This window comes from Mustelus asterias, chromosome 6 (assembly GCF_964213995.1).
Source record: "Mustelus asterias chromosome 6, sMusAst1.hap1.1, whole genome shotgun sequence".
NCBI lineage: Eukaryota > Metazoa > Chordata > Chondrichthyes > Carcharhiniformes > Triakidae > Mustelus > Mustelus asterias.
In genome coordinates this window covers 94369892-94392037 of record NC_135806.1, presented here as the reverse complement: position 1 = coordinate 94392037, position 22146 = coordinate 94369892, and the positions used below count along the sequence as shown (strand labels likewise).

Sequence of the window (22146 nt, the reverse complement as noted above, 5' to 3'; positions counted from 1 at the left end):
AATGGCAACAACTTGTCCATCAAGTTGCATCATGCTATGAGTCACATCTTAATGCTGAGGCAGAGTGGCAGGAGAGAGGGAAAGTAAAGGAAGCAAATCTTGCACTCTGAATCCCACTAGCCCATGCAACATCCTACCTCATGTGGTCAAAGAAGACTGATAAAAGAAAGTCACAACCTTGAGCAGACATCACCTTTGAATCAAGGAACAGATGATAATATGATCTCTTTTACCTTCAGTGAGTGACAGATAACTTTTTATTTGTTTATGGGCTTTGGGCGTCGCTGAAATTTATTCCCCATCCCTAATTCCCCTTGAGGTGAACACAATCAGACTATATCTTGGGCTACAAACTATAAAACAGGTTTATTGCACGTTAAGCTGGTAAATGAACAATAAGTAATTCATCCAAGCGAAACAGTTACAGTAATTATAAACTTCACTAGTCTCTCCAGGAATATCTATCAACAAAAATGCTTCTGCAGCAATACTGAACCTTTGAAACATGATCCCTCACAGTTTCTACAGTGGTTCACTACCACAGAATCTAGCCTATTTTACCACTGTCAGCTTCAGAGTAACTGCTACCAGAGAGAAAATCAGCTTCAGATCTAGTACATAAAAGGATTTGTAATCTGTATTTGGGAACCTGACACCTGTATATCTTTCTGTCTCCTGACCCTCCACCATCTCTGCAGTGCCGATGTGATGCTATTTTGAAATGGCCATCCACTAATTGGGCCAGAGGCAAGCTCAGCTCCCAATTAGTAGCACCAGGCAATGCATGGAGACAGGAACTGGCTTTAGATTGCAATTCCCAAAGCAACACAGCAACTATGACATCGTTTGCTGTTGCCTTGCAAGCGATTAGGCAGGAGATTACTGGGCCAGCAGCATCACGATGCAAATGAGCGGCCAGTCACTCGGAAGGTACTTGATTCACTTTATTTGAATCATCCTATTTTTACATTACTTTTATTCATTAGCCACGTCACATAATTGCTTCCTGCATTGCTTTTGACAGCTGAGCACTTAAGTACCCCAGACTATTCTGTTTTCCCAATCTCCAATTGGAAAATCTCCTTCTGGCCCTCCCCAGCCCATTAAATAAGCTCTCCAATGAACTTTTGCAGGCCATTAGGAGATGAGTGGGTTTCCACCCTCGCTTTAAAAATAGCAGCGTGTTCCAGACACAATGGAAGTCTGACAGGCCATCCGGGAGCACTATTTTCTAAACACGCCTGCACTCCACCTCCTCCCCATGGGTGTTTGAAAATTAAGCTCACTTAGCTTAGGGCTTAAAAACATCCCATGCTACCTGTGTTAAACCAAGCTATCAAACTGATTACTGAAGCACATAATACCTAAGCAGATACGTGTCAGGAAATGATCCTTGGGGATAATATTTTCTACCCATTCCAAACTTCCTGTTGCAAAACACCTTAGGTGGAATTTTACGGCCTCGCTCAGGTGAGACAGAGGCCAACAGAGATTTCCATTATGGGACCGATTCCGGAGTGGGCGAGGTGGTAGAATTCGGGCCCTTGTTTCTACATTCAGGCCCCTCTTTCCTAATATGTCAATTTTGGCTTTTGTGTCTTCCCATTTCTGGGTTTCCCACTCCCATTCATGTTTCCAGCAATTTTTACTGGCACAGGATAAGGGTGTCGATAGTGTGCTCATGTGCAGACTCTCGCCCTAGCCGGTTTCGTTTCGGGGATGGGCAGTTTGAAACCACACCCCGCCACCGCCAACAGTTTTTGTGGTGTCAGACCCCTTCTGTAAGAGTATGTGATTTGTAGCACCTTGAGAAATCATGAACCACGACTGATTCCCAATCCCGAGCGGGGAATCAAAGAAATAACAGTCATCTGATCCTGGAATTCTTTCACTGATCAGCTTTAAATTACAGTAAAAAAAAACTGTTCTGTCCTTTTCAATAGTTAGATGCTGTAATGTAATTTGCGTGTGTTTTTACTGCAGTGAGTGATTATAGGGTACTGTACTGGTAAACGTATATTGTCTGTTACATTGATCAGCATTGGGAAAAGTGCTATTATGCATTCAAAACTGAAGAAAACACTGCTTGGTAATTATAAGGTCAGCCAAAATAATTTAAAGGTCCACAGTGCCTTAGGCTTGCAAAGTAAATGCTGGTCTGCAGCTTTCACATTGTGAATAAAAACAAACATCTGATTGACAGGCCATCTGGTGTAGTTTAGGAAAAAACATAGTCATGTTTTTCCAGTTTCAATAGACTTCATTGCTTCAATTTGGAAATGTTTGTTTTGACAGCTGGGGTCATTATGAGCTTGTGTTTGATTTTCAAAAGCTAAAGAACCACATACCTCAGCAGTAGCAATAGTTTAATTACCAGTTTTCAGAGATTGATTAAAGATTATTTGTCTTTGATATGATTACTAAATAGATGTTTTGTTACAACAAATTGACCACTTGAGAGGGATTTAACTTCTTTTAAATAACTTCTTTGAATGAGGCCTGATGTTTGTCATGATGGGGAACCTGTCTGTCATGATGAAAATCCCAAAACTGGCCAAAATTTCTAAGTCCCACCTCTGAACCTGGCATGTCCCATCTTCACAAGGGTGGAACTGGAGTCAGACTGAGGTTCACGCTTCCATGATTTGTGGAGGCAACTGGCCATCTAAATCACCAGCTGCCTTCACTGAAGTGTGAAATCTGAAGTGTGCAGATTAGAATAGGTAACAGATAGTCTGAACTTGGTGGATTATTTTAATGGCCAGAGTACTCATTTGGAGAGGTAAGATGTCTTGTTGGCTAGAGTCCAAGGACATCTTTGGGAGAGGTAAGGCACTCTTCAGGAGAGGTTAGGCATCATTTGGTACTGTTATATTTTTATACATAAAATCATTGGAACTGTCAAGTTGTCATAAGAACATAAGAACATAAGAAATAGGAGCAGGAGTAGGCCATCTGGCCCTTCGAGCCTGCCCCGCCATTCAACAAGATCATGGCTGATCTGAAGCGAATCAGTTCCACTTACCCGCCTGCTCCCCATAACCCCTAATTCCCTTATCGATCAGAAAACTATCTACCCGTGATTTAAACCTATTCAACGAGGAAGCCTCCACCACTTCAATGGGCAGAGAATTCCAGAGATTCACTACCCTCTGAGAGAAGAAGTTCCCCCTCAACTCTGTTCTGAACCTCGGGTGGATGGAGCTATTACAAGGGGGCATAACTATAGGGTTCGTGGTGGGAGATACAGGACGGATATCAGAGGTAGGTTCTTTACGCAGAGAGTGGTTGGGGTGTGGAATGGACTGCCTGCAGTGATAGTGGAGTCAGACACTTTAGAAACATTTAAGCGGTTATTGGATAGGCACATGGAGCACACCAGGATGATAGGGAGTGGGATAGCTTGATCTTGGTTTCAGATAAAGCTCGGCACAACATCGTGGGCCGAAGGGCCTGTTCTGTGATGTACTGTTCTATGTTCTATGTTCTATGAACCGGCCCCCCCTTATTTTGAGGCTGTGCCCTCTAGTTCTGGTTTCCCTTCTAAGTGGAAAGAATCTCTCCACCTCTACCCTATCCAGCCCCTTCATTATCTTATATGTCTCTATAAGATCACCCCTCATCCTTCTAAACTCCAACAAGTACAGACCCAATCTGTTTAATCTCTCCTCATAAGCTACACCCCTCATCTCCGGTATCAACCTGGTGAACCTTCTCTGCACTCCCTCCAAGGCCAATATATCCTTTCGCAAATAAGGGGACCAAAACTGCACACAGTACTCCAGTTGCGGCCTCACCAGTGCCTTGTACAGTTGCAGCAAGACCTCCCTGCTTTTATATTCTATCCCCCTCGCGATAAAGGCCAACATTCCATTCACCTTCTTGATCACCTGCTGCACCTGCAGACTGAGTTTTTGCGATTCGTGCACAAGGACCCCCAGGTCCCTCTGCACAGTCGCACGATGTAATTTTTCTCCATTTAAATAATATTCCAATTTACTATTATTTCTTCCAAAGTGGATAACCTCACATTTGCTAACGTTATATTCCATCTGCCAGATCCTCGCCCACTCGCTCAGCCTATCCAAATCTCTCTGCAGACTTTCCGCGTCCTCCACGCAATTCGCTTTCCCACTCACCTTCGTGTCATCAGCAAACTTGAATACCCTACATTCAGTCCCCTCCTCCAGATCATCTATGTAAATGGTAAACAATTGAGGCCCCAGCACCGGTCCCTGCGGCACGCCACTGGTCACCAACTGCCAACCAGAAAAGCACCCATTTATCCCAACTCTCTGCTTCCTGTTAGATAGCCAATCCCCAAGTTAGATAGCCAATCCCCAAAGAGGAAAATCTGGCCCCTGAGTGTGTTTTTTTTCAGTATGACATATGTTTGAGTGTGAGGTCAAAGAGCTTTTGAGCAGTAGTCCATCTGCCAAAGCTATCCAGGAAATGTCAAAGCGGTGAAACCTGTCAAAGCCATCCAGAAAGTGCCAGAGCTGTCAAGGAACTGTCTAAGGATACTAAGTAACTTGACATGGAAGGGCAAAGGGCAAAGCTGACTGGGGGCATGAGTTGGCATTAATTTGGCATAATGGATATGGGGCTACAGGTGTGGGTACAGGGGCACTAAGTTGGGGAACATGGGGGCCATGGGGAGACATGAATTGGCCTCGGAATTATAGGGGCCATGAGGAGTGGGTGTAGGCATGGGCTAGCATAGGTTGACATGGATGAAACATGTGTGTGTGTGTGTGGGGGGGAGGGGGGAGGGGAGGTGAGGGCTAGAGGGATTTGTTTGTTTAATTATTACTATTTATTGATTTAAACAGTGCCTTGTACCTTTCCAGCTTCTGCAATGGCAGCCTGCATATTCATTCTGGGGCTGCAAAACAACCACCCCCCCAACTGAAAATCCCACCTGCAAGCAGCCATTTTTAAAGGGGAGGTTTGCTAAGCTGGGAGTTGAAAATCTGGCCCCTGAGTGTGTTTTTTTTCAGTATGACATATGTTTGAGTGTGAGGTCAATTAGATTGTTAGAAGTTTATTTTTTTCATGTCTATTTAAAAGAAATGGTTCCTGAGGCCTGCCAATTATGGACACTGGGTAAGTGGCTCTGGAGTATTTATGGAGCTGGGGAAAAGAGGGGACATGGAGCGAATACTGAGGGACCATAGAGGGTCATGGGGGTATGAGTGGGCATGGCGGAAGGTGGGATGTGTGACAGTGAGGTGGGGCATGAGGACTGCCGGTTTGAGGTCTTGACTTTCATCGCTACAATTGGGCCAATGTCCAAGTAAATGGAGGCAGGCATTCCAGCCTCCTGGCCTTACAATCCACTCTCAAGAAGCGGCAGGCTTGATTCCATCCCTTCCCTGCCTCTTGGACTGGAAAGGGGAGCCTTTTTAATGGAGATGATTCTGCATAGACAGGAAGACACCTGACTTGACCTTCTCACCACCTCCTCCATGAAAATCTGGCCCAATGTATTGCAGAAATATTTCATCTCTGCTCATGTCCTCGGGGTACAGCTTCGAGCCCATACAGAAGTGTCTTAAATGCTCGTCTCCTGCGCAACGCAAATAACCTCCAGTGAGATTCCACTTCTTACCCACATTAATCCATGGACTTTCAAAAATATTTCCAGCTGAAATCACATTGTTGTTTGGGAAAATATAGGTAAGCAATAGACAAATTCTCTATCACTGAACTTGAATGTGATCCATTGAGTAAGTGTGATATTGGAGTTCTGCAGACTCTGCTCAGCAAATAACATCATATTTCAGGCTGATAATTTTCAGAGAGGAAGGGAGGCAGTGGCAGCAAGCCAACACAATTTGATTCTGTGGAAGGTTCTGTGTACATTTGGCCAGCTTCACTCTGAATAATGTACTGATCGGACTTTGCCCTCTGAGTTGATTTTTTTTTTCTGACATTGAGCTCAACCATTATTGAAGAAAATTTGTCTTGGGGACATCGTTTTAGAATAAGAATTTAGCAGCATGGGAAGAAGCCATTTGATCATCGCATCTGTGTCAGCTCTTGAATGCATTATTCACTTTGGCCCAATTCCCTGATCTTTCTTAATATTCTTTTTAAATGTTGTTCTTTCAAATATTTAGCTACTTTCTTGAAAGCTGATATGGATTCTGTTTTTATCACTGTAAAACCCTTCAGTGTAAAATGAAATCTCTGAGCCACTCCCTTCAGTCTGTTTGCTGATAATTTTAAAATGTATAGATTCAAATTACTGAGATGACAACCTTTTCAAATCCACTCGTTATTTGGAGCCTCTTGATCTGACTTCCTATTAACCTGCTCTGTCCTTCGTGAACACAGTCCAGTATTTCTTTTTAACTAAAGCCTCTCATCTCTCTTAGCTCAGGATGCTCTACCTTTTCCATTGGCTTGTCTATCATCTTCTGCTCATGATATGGAGATGCCGGCGTTGGACTGGGGTGGGTGCAGTAAGAAGAATCACAACACCAGGTTAAAGTCCAACAGGTTTATTTGGTAGCACTGATGAAGCAGTGATGGGCGGCACGGTAGCACAGTGGTTAGCACTGCTGCTTCACAGCTCCAGGGACCTGGGTTCGATTCCCAGCTTGGGTCACTGTCTGTGTGAAGTTTGCACGTTCTCCTCGTGTCTGCGTGGGTTTCCTCCGGGTGCTCCGGTTTCCTCCCACAGTCCAAAGATGTTCGGGTTAGGTTGATTGGCCATGCTAAAAATTGCCCTTAGTGTCCTGAGATGCATAGGTGAGAGGGATTAGTTGGATAAATATGTAGGGATATGGGAGTAGGGCCTGGGTGGGATTGTGGTCGGTGCAGACTCGATGGGCCGAATGGCCTCTTTCTGTACTGTAGGGTTTCTATGATTTCTATGAAGCAGCAGTGCTCCGAAAGCTCGTGCTATCAAATAAACTTGTTGGACTTTAACCTGGTGTCATGAGACTTCTTCTTCCGCTCAAAGTAAGTTACAACGTTCTGCTCAAAACAAATTATAACACACTAAGTGGCAACCTAACCAATGAGGATGGCACCTTGGCACAGTGGTTAGCACTGCTGCCTCACAGCGCCAGGATCCGGGTTCAATTCCAGCCTTAGGCAACTGTCTGTGTGGAGTTTGCGCATTCTCCCCATGTCTGCATGGGTTTCCTCCGGATGCTCCAGTTTCCTCCCACACTCCAAAGATGTGCAGGTAAGGGGGATTAGCCATGCTAAATTACCCCTTAGTGTCCAAAGATGTATAGATTAGGAGGATTAGCAGGGTTACGGGGATAAGCTGCAGGGTGAGCCTGGTTAAGATGTTCTTTCAGAGAATTGATGCAGACTTAATGGGCCAAATGGCCTACTTCTGTACTGTAAGGATTCTGAGTTCAATTTGAAAAGTTTTACTATTTGCGCACCATATGCCTCTTTTATAAAACTTGTGGCCCCATATGCTTTTTGGATGGTTTTAGTCAATTCCACTTCCTACTGTTAAATAAACTTTATCTAAATAGCTAAGTAATTTTGCTACTGCTTATATTTGTGCCAAAACATTAAAAAATATTTATCGAATACCACTAATACGACTGCTCATCACCACTTTCCAATGCAAATGAAATATCAAAGATTTTCCGGGTGGCATGGTGGCACAGTAGTTAGCACTGTTGCCCCACAGCGCCAGGGACCTGGGTTCAATTCCGGACTCGGGTCACTGTCTGTGTGGAGTTTGTACATTCTCCCTGTGTCTGTGTGGGTTTCCTCCGGGTGCTCTGGTTTCCTCCCACAGTCCAAAGATGTGCGGGTTAGGTTGATTGGCCATGCTAAATTGACCCTACTGTTGGGGGGAGTAGCAGGGTAAATATTTGGGGTTACGGGGGTAGGGCCTGGGTGGGACTTCGGTTGGTGCAGACTCGATGGGCCGAATGGCCTCCTTCTGCACTGTAGGGATTCTATGATTTTCCTGGCCTTAGGTTGGTGAACTGGGTGGTAGGGGGACCAAGGGGAATAGCAGGGAGCTGTGTCTGCTTGGCTCCCCGACACATGACCACTATCGAGGAAGTTACCTGGTGGATCTGCTGAGTGGAAACGGGTCACCAGTTAGTACTTTAAAGGTCCCAGTTGTGGGTCATTTAGAGAACCCAGTTGCACTTTGCTGGTGACAGAATGCTCCCCTCCTTTCTGCCCTCCCCACAGCATTGAGAGGCTGTCAGTTTGACAGAGGCAGCTTCCCTGTGGCAGCCCTAAAGAATGGGACAAAGGCATCAGAGGACACTCTCATGGCCCTAATGATGCAAGTGATTCCCCACTAATCCAAGGGACCTACTGCCTTCACCCACCTCAAATAATTTATTTTTTATGATCGGAGGATGCCTCCATGTTGAAGCATCCTCTCCCAGTGGTGCTGTTCAGCCTCCAGAGCTGCCTACCCTCTGGACCAGCAGCATCCAGGGCTCACCCACCATACTTAATTGGGCAGCAAGCTCAGAGGCGGACAGTTAGGAGGCCACTTCCAGGAACATCCCTGCGCTGGTCTCATTCCCAGCAAGTGTAAACTCAGAATGCCTTTTTGATCCTAACGTTGGGGCCCCTAATCCCGCACCACAATTCAGTCGTGTATGAAGTGGTATCATGTTATTGTTCATTCAATGTAAATAATAGTTCCCAGCTGCTGCTACAATTGGTTGGATTGATTTGATCTCATCTTTCTGCCAAGTTTTGAGTGTGCGCTGAATCTGGCCTCTTAATCTCTACATGTTTGTAACAACTTGACTTGCTTCTGAATTTCAAAGCAGTAAAACCACTGCAGTAGCTTCAAATGGCTTTAAAAACTTTAAAAAATGACCAGTATTGGGCCATAAAGATGTTGTACCTCCAAATATAGTCAAAACAGAGCACAGAGAGAAACTGTCACCATTATTAAACATATCTAAATAAATAGGGGGCTGATTCTCCCATCCTGCCATGCTAATTTTTTAGCACGGCGGGCTGGGAGAATTGCGTGTCGACCGATTCGCGGGATTCATACATGTGTTCCCGACACGCGTGCATCTCCCAGGGCCGGATATCCTCCGCCGTCGGAACCACGCTAGAAACCAGCGGGAACACCAGGTAAGTTATTTTAATATATTTTACATCTCTTTTTAATGTGATTAGCAGGCCTGGGACTGAATTCTCCGGACCCGCGAGCATCTCCCATCCCGTCAAGAGTATTTCACTCCAGCGGGGTTCAGACTAGCTCCCCACTTTCGGGGAACTAGCGGGACAACCCCGCTGGGGTGAAGTGGGGGCCAATCAGGGCCCACCAAGTGGTCCGGCGGTGGGGGGAGTGGTGTCCCGGGCACCCTGGCAGTGCCAGCCTGTGCCCCCAGCACGGCCCAAGGGGCAAAGTGCCCATACCCAGGGGGCACCTTGGCACTGCCCACTGGGCATGGGATAGTGCCGAGTGGGTGGAGCCTACGTGACAGGGTCTGGTCTAAGGTTCCACTGCCACTCTGCATGGGGATCAGTCGGGGCTGATGGGAGGGAGGGAGGCCAATGATCGGGGTGGGCTGGGAGGGGGATGGTCAACAAGGGGGGTCTGCCAGGGGAGGCGGGGTTCAGCAGAGGGTCTGCCGGGGGCATGGGGGGATCGTCACTGCTGGGGGGAGGAGCTGGAGATCAGGAATGAATGGGGGGGGAGGTCGGGGCTGGCCCGTGAATGGATGGAGGACCGCGATCGGGCTGTGGGTGTGTCTGGAGGGGCAACACTGCGGGGATCCTGGGTTGGCCAGCAATCGAGGCTGACAGTTCGAGAGAATAGAACCAATGTATTGAGTCAGGATGACCCTCTCTGTACTTATGACCTGGCTGGCTTAATTGTGGGGATTGGCATCTTCTAGTCCTCTTCAATTTTTGTGGGTCAAGCCAGTTTTTCAATGAGTTGTGATTCATGGCTCTTCAGGGGAGTTGTGAGCCATAGTCTGGATGAGGGAACCTTTTGAAACATAAGCTCTAAAAGTCTTAACATGCCAACCCATGCCCCTCCACCAACCTCCAGTGGCCCCTCATGCTTCCATGCCAAACCAATGCCCCTTCACTCACCCCCAATGGCATCTCATGCCAACCTATAAAGCTCCACCCATCCCCAATTTCGAATCAAATTTGGGCACATTTGTGATTTTCACTCACAATCTTTAGGACCTGCACTGAAGCTGCTCAAAATATTTAGCTTGTGGTTGTGACAGCGGTGGGATAGCGTACTGCAATTCTACTTTGGAGCAACTTTCTGGCAGGGTGGAAATTTTGAATTTGATTTGATTGGGTTTGATTTGATTTATTATTGTCTCATGTATTAGCATACAGTGAAAAATATTGTTTCTTGCGCGCTATACAGAAAAAACATACCGTTCATAGAGAAGGAAATGAGAGAGCGCAGAATGTAGTGTTACAGTCATAGCTGGGGTGTAGAGAAAGATCAACTTAATACAAGGTAAGTCCATTCAAAAGTCTGACAGCAGCAGGGAAGAAGCTGTTCTTGAGTCGATTGGTACCTGACCCCAGACTTTTGTATCTTTTTCCCAAAGGAAGAAGGTGGAAGAGAGAATGTCTGGGTGCGTGGAGTCCTTAATCATGCTGGCTACTTTGCCGAGGCAGCGGGAAGTATAGACAGAGTCAATGGATGGGAGGCTGGTTTGTGTGATGGATTGGGCTACATTCACCACCTTTTGTAGTTCCTTGCGGTCTTGGCAGAGCAGGAGCCATACCAAGCTATGATACAATCAGAAATAATGCTTTCTATGGTGCATCTGTAAAAGTTGGTAAGCATCATAGGTGATATGCCAAATTTCCTTAGTCTTCTGAGAAAGTAGAGGTGTTGGTTGGCTTTCTTAACTATAGTGTCTGCATGGGAGGACCAGGACAGGTTGTTGGTGATCTGGACACCTAAAAACTTGAAGCTCTCTTCTACTTAGACCATGTCCTCTATCCCTCTGTTAGGCCTCATGATTGATGCACCATGCCGTCCTGGCAGGATTCCTATTGCTATGTGCAAGGCTGTTAGAATGAAGAGAATAATCTTCACAGGGTACTGTCAATGAAAAACACAGCTGCAAGAGTAGCGAGGGACAATTAGCAAGCAGATGCACCTGGAAAATTGGACCTTTTATGGCCTTCTTCAGGTCAAGGTTAAGTGTTTGTGTATAGACTCGAAGGAGATGAGGCTGCAACAAGATCCTTTCTCTCCACAAGGAGGTCTTGAGGCTCTTGCTGCTGTTTCTTAGGACCTGTCACCAGTTTTTCTGTGGTAATAGGAAAGGATAGTGGAACAGGTGGACTCAAGGAAAATTTGAAGAATAAAGGCTGGAATTTTACAGCCTGCCCATCACGGGAATTGGAGTGTGTGAGGGGTGGAAAATGGGAAGGTCTGTTGACTTCGAGTGGGATTGTATGATTTTGGGACGAGCAAGGTCATAAAATCCTGCCCCAAGAGTCTAGAAACCTCAATTCCTGATGTCCTTAATCATTATTGGGAAGACATTCTGACTTGGGTTTTCTGCCTGAAAACATGTATTTTTGCCAGATTTAGGTTGGGGTTTTCTAGCCCCTCTGCAGTGTATTTTCTGGCAGTTGAGGCGGTTGCCATTGGCTGCCAAGATCCCGTCAATGTTTACAGCAATTTGCATGACTCTCCCGTCTCGCTGCCAGGAATCCCGCCTCAGGGGGTTGCCTTCAGCGGGATTAAGGATCATGCCAGCAGGAAGGGCTGGAAAATCCCACCTTTAGTAAACTTGGATTGTTTTTTGGCCTTCCGTAGCCGCAGCCAAAAGCTAACCATCTAGTCCAACAAAACATGGCTTCAAATTGTACTTTATTTTGGTCTTCCACAATGATTCATGGGTGATATTCTCATTTGAACTTCTTAGATAGTTTAATAAGTGACCGTTAACTAGGAGGTTTGAGTCTGCCCGATTTTCACATGGTTGTGCTAGGCCTTGACATGTTAGGTGAACTTGTAAGACATTCTACTTGTCCGTAGAATGCTTTTTTTTGTGATAAATCTATTTTCAGCTGCATTAATCAAACAGCACCTAATTACTGCTCTTCAAATATTAAATAGCTTTAAAGCAATTTCTTCAAATGATGTTTTAAAATGGATTTGTATAAAATTGATTTTAATTTGGTGATAGTCGTCTCTGATCCACAATCTGGTTTGGATTGAAGAGCAGCCTGAAGGGAAATCAAAATTGCTATGAATGGCATCTTGACTTTACATTCCAGCTACGTCAGAAAACATTTGATGAAATACCTCCCGTCCTTTGTACCGATGGTATTTTTGTCACACACTGAATGCTTGAATACTGAAAGAAGCTAAAGAGACTTTAATTCCTTTCTGTAGACAATGGAGCTTTATTCCACCCACTGAAAAATAGGTCGTTTATCACACAATAATTGTATAAATTATCAACATTATAATCAGTCTATAACGGTACAGTCACACATTTATGCTGCAAATTTAGATACGCAATGAAAATATTTGAAATAAACTGGGATCGTATCTTTTCATGCAAAAATGAATAGAATTGATGATATGGACGAGTTTGCACGTTGAATAAGTTGGGTTGGTAGAGAATTTTAGGGCCAGTTTGTCTCAGCTCACTCTGCTCAGACATTAAACAGGGTCATTGCACTCACTGTACACGGAGGGTAAAGATTCCCCTTTGGGCACAGTTAGCAAAACGGGTGCAAATTACGCCCATTTTGAGGAACGTTTTTTTCCACTCAATCTTATTTGCATAACACTGAAAACAAAATCTGCTGTGAATCAGTGATAAAAGGCAGCATGCCATTTTTTAAAAGTTGCTTGAAAACTATTTCTTGATATACTGAAGAGTGGTAATTAGGTGCTGTTTGGTTAATGTGGCTGAAAATAGATTTATCACAAAAAGTAAACATTTTAAATCATAGTCGATCTACAGCAAACGAATAACATGATTTGAAAACATGACTCAAAAAAATGTTCAGAACTATTTCTTGGTTGTGTTGGAGTAGCTAATCTCTTTGTAAATGAAGGAAATAGACATTCAAAAACTTTTCAATGGTGCTTGTTGGTGTCCTTACACTCAAATATTCTGTCATAATTTTTGGAGCTTCCGAAGACCTGGAAAGGAGCAGAATTAGTGGAAAGTCACAATAGTGTTTAATTCACTCTGGGATCATGGGTAGTTTTGTGCACAAGGCCTGCTGCTATCTCGAGGCTTTTTAAACTAGTGCAAAAGGTTGCAGAAATTTGAGTTGTGGTGAATGTTATTGCATTTAAAATTAAGCAATCCTTTGTGCAGATGCACCAATTTCAGGCAGTTAAGCCAAAGAAAACAATCCAACCTAATAAAGACAAAAGAAATAGTAGCAGAAGTAGAACATATTGCTGTAATATGGGTTCTTTAGATATCTAGATAAGATCTTGACACTTCTTTGTTTAAACATGAACTGTTTATTGTTAGTCTGTAACTGTTTACAGATCCTCGGTTACTGGCATGTATGACGTTGCTGCCATGCATGCAGGCTGTTTTCTCTAGACTGTTGTCTATTACCATGTGACTCTATGTATTATACCATGGGTAGTGCTGTTCTCCAGTCTCACGCTTATCCTTGCTGCTGAACAACTTTACATTACAGTGGCATGCAGGCCATTTTCCTTTCCAATGGGGCATAACTATTTGTCATACAATCTTTACTTGCTACCCCTTCTCCCCCATCTCAAATCTCGGACTCTATAAACTCAGATGGTCTTGAGGCGTGACAGTTCTCAATCTATCATGTTTGGAGGAATGGTATTTCGTTCCTGGTACTTGGTTATCTCCATTTGATTCACCTTTTCTGTTGTGTTTCTCTTTATTAACAACTTGTCTGGTATTTCTGAACACTGCAGTTTGTCCTGTTCCGTCCGAAGAGAATGAATCCATTCATTCTTAGAGTGGATTCAAAATTTCTTTTTCCGTAGTGTCTACCATGCTCTTGCTGGACATTGACATTTCACAAATTGAAGCTTAATATTCACTTATTTCACAATTTCAGCCAACCATTTATTTACTGTTATATTCTCAGGTTGTTTTGCAAGCTTATGAATCTTTTCATTCTGCTCAGCTTTTTCTTCTCCTAGTGCCTTGCAATTCAGTGTTGGATTTACATTTTTCGGTCTTATTTCATTCTTTTCTTTCTCTGGGTGGGATTTTTCTCTCCATCCGCTGGTGGCGGGATCTTAAGGTCCTGTCGTTGTCAATGGGGTTTCCCGTTGAATGTACCCCTCGCTGCTGGGAAACCCACAAAAACACCAGCAAGATTTGGCACCTGTCTGCAACAGAGCTCTGTCACTGTCCTTCATATTGGACTCACTGTTGGCAAGAGCTTATCTCCTGTGAAGTTGTAACCTGTTTTAGTTCTGCAATTCTGCTACTCATGGCTTTGTTGTCTGCTCGCAGCTTGGAAAGCTCTATGGCTTCTCCTTTCAATGCCTCCTAATATCTATTCAACTGCTTCTTCAGCTTTTCAGTCTCTTTCTTGTAACTTTCAGCTTCCACCCAGAATATGGAAGAGTCCTTTCTGTGCTATGAGTTTTCTGCATTTTTTCGGGCCTCCTGTTTTCAAACCTTGCAAAATTATAGAACTGCAGCAACTATTTTAAGGGTGATTCTTTAGTTTTTTTTCTAACTCTGTAGCAAATTCCTCTTTTGCTTAAAAGCCCCACACTTTGAGAGTTTTGGAGGGAACTCTGGTGTTCATTCTTTAAAAGAAAGGCACTGCAGCACCTTTTTTTTCTGCAGGCCCTTTGAACCTTAATTTTGGGAGCTTCGGCAGGCCCACGTTTTTTGGGATCCATGTGATTGTGAATCTTTTTAGAACTTTTCTTTTCAACTTCAGAATGGCACTTTTCTCATAAGCCCCGCAGGTTTTTTGTTTATTCTGCAGGTTCTTAAACCTTTGACTCTGCCAGCAGATTTTTTAAAAACGCAGCTCTTTTATGGATATGCTGAGCAATGGGACTGCTGCTATCTATTTTATAATGTAAGAACAGGTTTTTTGGAATTTTTGCTCACCAGCTCGGTGAGCAAAAATTCTTCACACTCCATCACTCAGGGTCTTGCAAGTTTTGTAGTTTTGCTCACTGTCTTGTAATCTAGCCAATATGTCTTAACTTACTTTAAGACAGAGATAGATAGGTTCTTGATTAATAAGGGGATTGGGGTTATGGGGAAAAGGCAGGAGAATGGGGATGAGAAAAAAAAATTAGCCATGATTTAATGGTGGAGCAGACTCAATGGGCCAAGTGGCCTAATTCTGCTCCGATGTCTTATGGTCTTAACTCAGCATCACTCAGGATCCTGCAATCAACTTTCACTCACACTCTGTGGGATTCCTCAGCTTCTATGTCTGTAACAACATTTCTTCAACTGAATCTTCAATTTTTCTTCAAGTCCAGCTTCAGTTGGTCATCGCCATGTTGTATGATGATCCCACTGCTCCCATCCATGTTGTAATATGCGTTCTTTATATGTCTCAATGATGAGATCCTGAAACTTGTATGCTTAAACATGAACTGTTTATTGTTAGTCTTTAACTATTTCAAGGTCCCAGGTTATGGCATGCATGGTGCTGTTGCCACGCAGGTAAGTTGCTTCCAGAATGTTCACTCTAGATTGTTGTCAGAATCTGTTACCATGTCACTCTATACGTTGTACCATTGGTGGTCCTATTTTCCTGTCCCATATTAACTCTTGCACTGCCAAGCTTTTACATTATAATCGTATGCAGGCACATAACACAACACATATGGCCCCTTGAGTCTGCTCTGCAAATTCACTATAGTCATGGCTGACTTGATCTTGGCCTCGATTGCAGTTTCCTGCCCCATAATTTGTGATTCCTGTACAGTTAACAAATCTGATTGCTTCAGAAACTCAAGATCACTGTAATTGTCCATTTCTGATTAATTAAGTGATACAGCCTTGAGGCATTTTTGCCCCCTGGAAAGGTCATGTGTTGTTAACAGGATCTGCAATAACAAAAGCTTCATGGCTATGTAACTGGCTCTTTGGCCTTCTAGTGATTGGCACCTTTAGACCACCAACAGAGATTGAAATTTGGCCCTTCGGAAGGAACCTTAAAATGAAGTGAATATTTGACATTTTATTCTTCAGTCTTCCACAGGACACCTGCAGAAGCTGCAATCAGTGAGAATTTGTGGGGCCGTCTTCATTAGGACTGTAGCACTTGGCAAAGTAAGAAGTTTAACAACACCAAGTTAAAGTCCAACAGGTTTATTTGGTAGCAAAAGCCACACAAGCTTTCGAGGCTCTGAGCCCCTTCTTCAGGTGAGTGGCAAATACAGAGGGAGAGACATGGAGAGCTGTGTCTCCAGCTCTTCCTCCTGTCTCTTGCATCACAGGGACTGAACATTCTGTGGAGTGTTAAAGACAAGGAAAAGTTATATATAAATTAGTTGCTTTCTTTGAAATTTTGAAAATTGTGTTAAAATTCAAATATTGGGCCAGATTCTCCAACCTCACTCACAGCTGGGATTCTCCCATCCCGCTTCAGTGAACAGAGATTTGGCTGAGTGCTAAATTCTCTCCTTGCAAGCAGCGGTGGTGGACATGAACAGCCAGAGAATGGGTCTTGCATTTATTCATGGCATCCGAAGGAGATATCATCAGTTGAATACAATATAATTCAGTTTCTCTTGGCAGTAATTGGTCTTGAATAAAACTTTTTAAAAATAGGATTTTTAATCATGACAACTTTCAAGTCAGTGTTCACACTTTAAATTCTGAGCATGGGATGTGAATTGCGTTATTCGCGCTGCAATTATCTGTACTCCAAACTTTTCATAAGCCAAAGCCTTGGGCATTGTTTCACTGCAAAATCCAGTAACAGCAATATTCTTCAGTCTGGTGTAAATTGATTTCACAGCCCGAGTAAGATTAAATTCACATATTTCTGTTGAATTTGTCTTCATTACTGTGCTAAGCATATATGTATGACTCAATTATCTCCCAGGTGCTAAGAAAGATCCCAAATCTTTATTCAAAGAAGGGCAGGGATTCCCCTGAGTATCCTGGCCAACATTTGTTCCACAACCAATGTCAGCAAAAACAAATGAATTAGAAATTTGCCCCTTTGCTGTTTGCAGGATACTACTGATGTATGGAAAATGGCTGGTGTTAAATAATTCATAGTAATAAAGTGCTTTGACACTTTTGAAAAGGTGCTTTTTAACTACTATAAATTAAGTATTTCTTTCCATTTCCTGCTAGAGGTGAAGGGTGATCATCTATGTCAAATGATAAAAGTTTTACTATTTACAAATATCCAAATTCCAGAAAACCCAATCAATCTACCCTAACTCTTGACTCTGCAAATATTATGTGCAACTAAATTGTGTTTTATGTAAAGTATTTGAAGACATATTTTGACTTGAAATTCATGAAATTTCAACATTTTCAACAGAAGAAGGGCCGCCTTGCTCTTGCCCACTGTGTACGTCAGATAAAGGGAGCTGTGTTCCTTTCTATGAGGGAATTGAACTGTCAAAAGAAATTGGAGCAGCCTACTTGGAACTTCACAGTCTCAATGACTTCTATGTGGGGAAATACTTTGGAGGAGTGGTGAGCAACATTGCGATCTTTTCATTGATAGTTTTTTTCATAACATGAGATTTTAAGGTATTATCTGTTTTCTTCATGTTCCACTGCTAGGAAAGATGATTACAGAACGTATCCATCTTGGAATCTTGTTAATTTGTCCTCGAACGTGTTGAACTGTATTGGATTTACTCCTGAAACAGACAATAGAGCTGACAATCTATTGGATTTGCTGCTTAGACCCTTCCTGAGAAAGTATGCATCATGGGAGGAGTGGGGCGCCCTTATTCGATATACCCATACCTATCTGAGTGCACCTAAGGTACCCGTACAGTGAAGTATTTTGCCATCCTTTGTAAGGGTCCCATTTTAGAAATACAAAAAAATTGACTTGCCTGAAATCTTGGGTGTCTAATTTAGTTCAAAAGGATCAAAGCCATCTGAAATTTAATGAAATGCTTTTGGGACTTTTCTTCCCTCCTGTCCTTTCTTCTACTTTTGCCTGGCCTCCTCACATTGCTCTCCATCCCGATCAAGTATGCAAACAAGTGCCAGCTTTCTCTCTGTGCCACTCAATAAGTAATTGTTAGAATCGACGCAACAGGGTCAAAGGTGACTCTGCTTTTTTCTCAATCTGTGGGGAAGTGCAAGGTTTGTGTTTTGCTTCTCCTCACAACTGGCTCAGCATTCTAGGCACAGTGATGCTTTTTAAATCTCCATAGCATGTTGGAGCACCAGTGCACTGACCTACACATTAAGATATTGAAGTGACAAGTTAATATGAATTGATTGTTAAACAAAACTAGTGTTGAGTGTCTAATGGGTAGCAGAAGATAATTTGTCAATTATTTTCCTTGACTGATCCTCTAAATACATTTCTGAAATGTTAAATTACAAGCCGCTGCTCTTCAGCATCTTGTAAGAGAAATGGTGAGTTAAGATTCCAGGTTAAAGTTTCATTCCCGCAAATGATAACCTATTTTTTCTCAGATTAGTTGTTAAAAGGCTCAAGTACTTTTATAATTTCATATTTTAATCTCAGACTTATAACATTTACAATTTTCTTTTTATCTCTCATGTTTAAGGTTAATACCCCAGGAATACTGAATTATTAGTAAGGCCTAAAACCTTGCACTTAATGTAATGCAGCAATGAAGGCATTTCCACCTTGACCTTTGTACCACTGCAACAGGACGCACCTTTTTTATATGGACATACTTTATGTTCTGAAAGCATGATTACAGAAAATGTCTCCATTTAAATATCTGTACTGGAAAAGTAGCATGCACTTTTGCCGGAAAATCAATAACATAAAAATGGCCTTGAGGCCACTCATCACCCTTTTCCACTAAATTGGTGAACCAAAGATGGAAAACATTGTAACCATCTCAAACTTGTATCCCCTTTTCCAAACTGAAGTGCTATTGAAGTCATAAATGTATCAGAACTTTTATGCACAGAACAAACTGTCTTGAGAGGTGAGGTGGTTTATTTTTAGAATTTCCATTCAGCCAGGAAGCCTGGAAGCCCCATAAAATGAAATCCACTGGTGAGAATTTAAATACAACTTTGGAAAGAAAAATCTATCAGGAAGAGAATGCATGTCTGGAAATTAAATGGTCAATAATCTTACCCATCAAGCACAGCAGACACTAAAAATGTAATGAAACAATTTTTTATCTGTGCAAATTAACCATAGCTGCTAAAGTCAAATGAAAAATATGAAGATGCTAAATATGTTCTTTCAATACTCTTAATGTGCACCATATCTATAGAACAAACAGACTACTCTGCTGTGCCTGTCATCAGAATATAAATAATCCAGCTCTGATGTTTTTTAACTTAATCACATCCTCCAATTTGATTACTGTAATTTCAAACCTGATGGTTTCTTTTGGTAGTTGTTTGTTAAAATTGTATTCTATTATTGCAATTCAAATACCATATATAAACATAGCAACTAGAAACGTATGAAATAATCTCAAATTCGCCTCTAATTAAAAACAGAATGAATGAAGATCAGCGATGCAGATTAAAAACAAGAAGGGCAAAGATCAAGGGAGGAATGGCAGGAAAATCTGCGCCAAGTTGCCTGTACCCACCATTCATGCACCAATGATGTCTGCTGGACACTGTCACAGATACTTACAAGTGGCCACAGGGAATTATTCTTTTTTTCCTCTGGCTTTGATCTGCCATCTGTTGCATTGTGCAGTCAACCTTCAGAATAAAGTTGACCCTGTCAATGACAGTCAAGCTAACATCCTCCCTCAACTTTCCTTTCCTTCCCAGCATTGAGATTAAGGTCAACTGCAGTCTGATCCAGGTTGCTGCCCACAGCTGTATCAAATGATTTGGCTGATGCATTAGCCAGGAGGGGCAACATTTTTCTTTTTTCCCTTGATGAATGGTAGTGGCATGATAACACTGCTGCCCAACCTCATTGCATAGCTACATTTTACTCTGTATACAAGTGGTCATTCCATAGCCCAACCTGCAGTTCATCATGCAGCATGTAAGTGGGCTGTTTTGGAAGGATTTGGTGTGCAAAGTACCACTCAGTACTTACATGTGAGAGAAGAGCTTAAATAGGATTTTTTAATTTAGCTTACACACTAGCTGTATTGTCAACTCACGTTGTCATACACATTTCAGACACACTCTGAAAAGATTCTGCTTTTCATCTGAGAATGGAAACAAGTGATTTAAAGCAATTGAAAGCTGTTGAATACTTGGCATTATTACAATGTATTAGTTCACTGTGCTCCTGAACTAGTAATTTGCCGCTCTTTCATGTAACAAAACATTGTGATTGCGTTCCTATTTTCTGCATGGTGTGCCAGTCGTGATTTTATTTTTCCTACCACTTCAATAATATTAGTCACCATTGTCACAAGATCTCACCAAGGCATTCAACACTGTCAACAAGACTCAAGTTTCTTTGGGGGAAACTAGCTAAGCTCCTCCGTCTCATCTCCTTCCATGACAACGTGCACTGCACTGTACAATTGGTTCCACTTCTGACAGTTTCAGAGTGAAGAATGGAATGAATCAGGGCTGTGTTCTAGCCCCCACTCTGTTTGGCATCTACTCCTCCATCCTCCTGACCTTTGCCTTTCCTGTGGTTATGTAAGGAGTCTACTTGTGTACTTGGTCAGACAGCAAGCTGTACAATCTGTCTAGACTGAAAGAGAAGTCAAGATAAATCATGTACCGATCAGAGAATTCCTCAATGCTGATGAAGCTGTGTATTTCATTCACATGGAAACTCAGATCCAAAGAATAGTGAATATGTGAAATTCTTTACCCCAGAGAGCTGTGGAGGCTGGGTCATTTAGTATGTTCAAGGGTGAGATAAACAGATTTTTTTAAAGCAAATCAACGGTTATGGAGATAAGGCGGGAAAGTAGAGTTGAGGATTATATCAGATCAGCCATGATCTCATTGAATGGTGGAACAGACTCGATGGGCCAAATGGCCTGCTTCTGTTCCAATGTCTTATGGACTCATGGACTATCTCTCCTATGCCTGTAACTCATTACCCAACACTATAAATGTTAAGAAAACTGTGGTCATGGGATTGGATGTTGCATCTCTGTCCCGATGACATTAAATAACAACCTGCTGTAAGTGAGCAAATTCTGCTAACTTGAGTCCAAGGTGACAAACAATCTCTTGATGCAGAACTTGATACACGCAGAGGGAAAGCAGCTACTACATTCGGCTGACTCATGAAATGATTGAATTACATCAAACATACCCTCTGAACAAAGCTGATGGTTTGTCAGGCCTGTGTTCTTAGCACTTTGCTGTATGGCTGTGAAACATGGAATACTTACAGCTAACAAGAAAAGCAACTCAACAAATTTCACTGTATGCAGTGCATTGCGGGTACATCCTGGCAGGACAAAACCACGAAAGGGGCAGTTCTCTCAAAGGCAGAGATCACAAGTTTGTTAGCGCTCATCAAACAGAGGCAATGTCTTGGATTGGGAACCTCTGCAGGATGGAAGGTGATCACATATCCAAGGACTTTCGGTATGGGAAGGCAGCTGGTGGAGATGGTGGTGTAATGGTACTATCACTGATATTAGTAAGACAGAAGCCCAGGCTTACCTGGGGACACAGGTTCAAATCCCACCACAGCAGCTAGTGGAATTTAAATTCAATAAATAAAATCTGGAATATAAAACTAGCCTCAGTAATAGTGACATGTCACTCCTGATCCACAGCGATGTGGCAGAGACTTTATGTTTAAGACTCCTGGGGGCAGCCACTTCATAATCTCAAAATTCCTGCCCACCGGCCAAACCCGCCCCTGCCACTCGTTACCATCTTGCCTTCTCTTTCAGGGTCTCATCCAGCCAGCCCCTTAGGCTTGCCTCCTTCAGTCTCATCAGTCTCTTTCCCCCCACCTCACGCGTCCCCCCTCCCACTGATGGCCTATACTTCCTTGTCACTAACAGCTGAAAACCAAGTGCTCATTCTCATTTCTTTTCCACAGAGGTAGAAGAATCACTCAGGGCAGTGAAAAGGTTTTCAA

The 22146-nt window shown here is 42.9% G+C and overlaps 1 protein-coding gene across 1 annotated transcript in view; it reads left to right on the top strand.

Moving 5' to 3' along the window:
* The window catches only part of rhobtb3 (Rho related BTB domain containing 3), a 130037-nt gene that overhangs the window by 54311 nt on the left and 53580 nt on the right, over positions 1 to 22146 (top strand). Inside the window, exon 4 of the mRNA XM_078214766.1 lies at positions 17470 to 17627. Within this exon, the coding sequence (XP_078070892.1) occupies positions 17470 to 17627 (158 nt within the window). The remainder of the gene's footprint in view (positions 1 to 17469; positions 17628 to 22146) is intronic.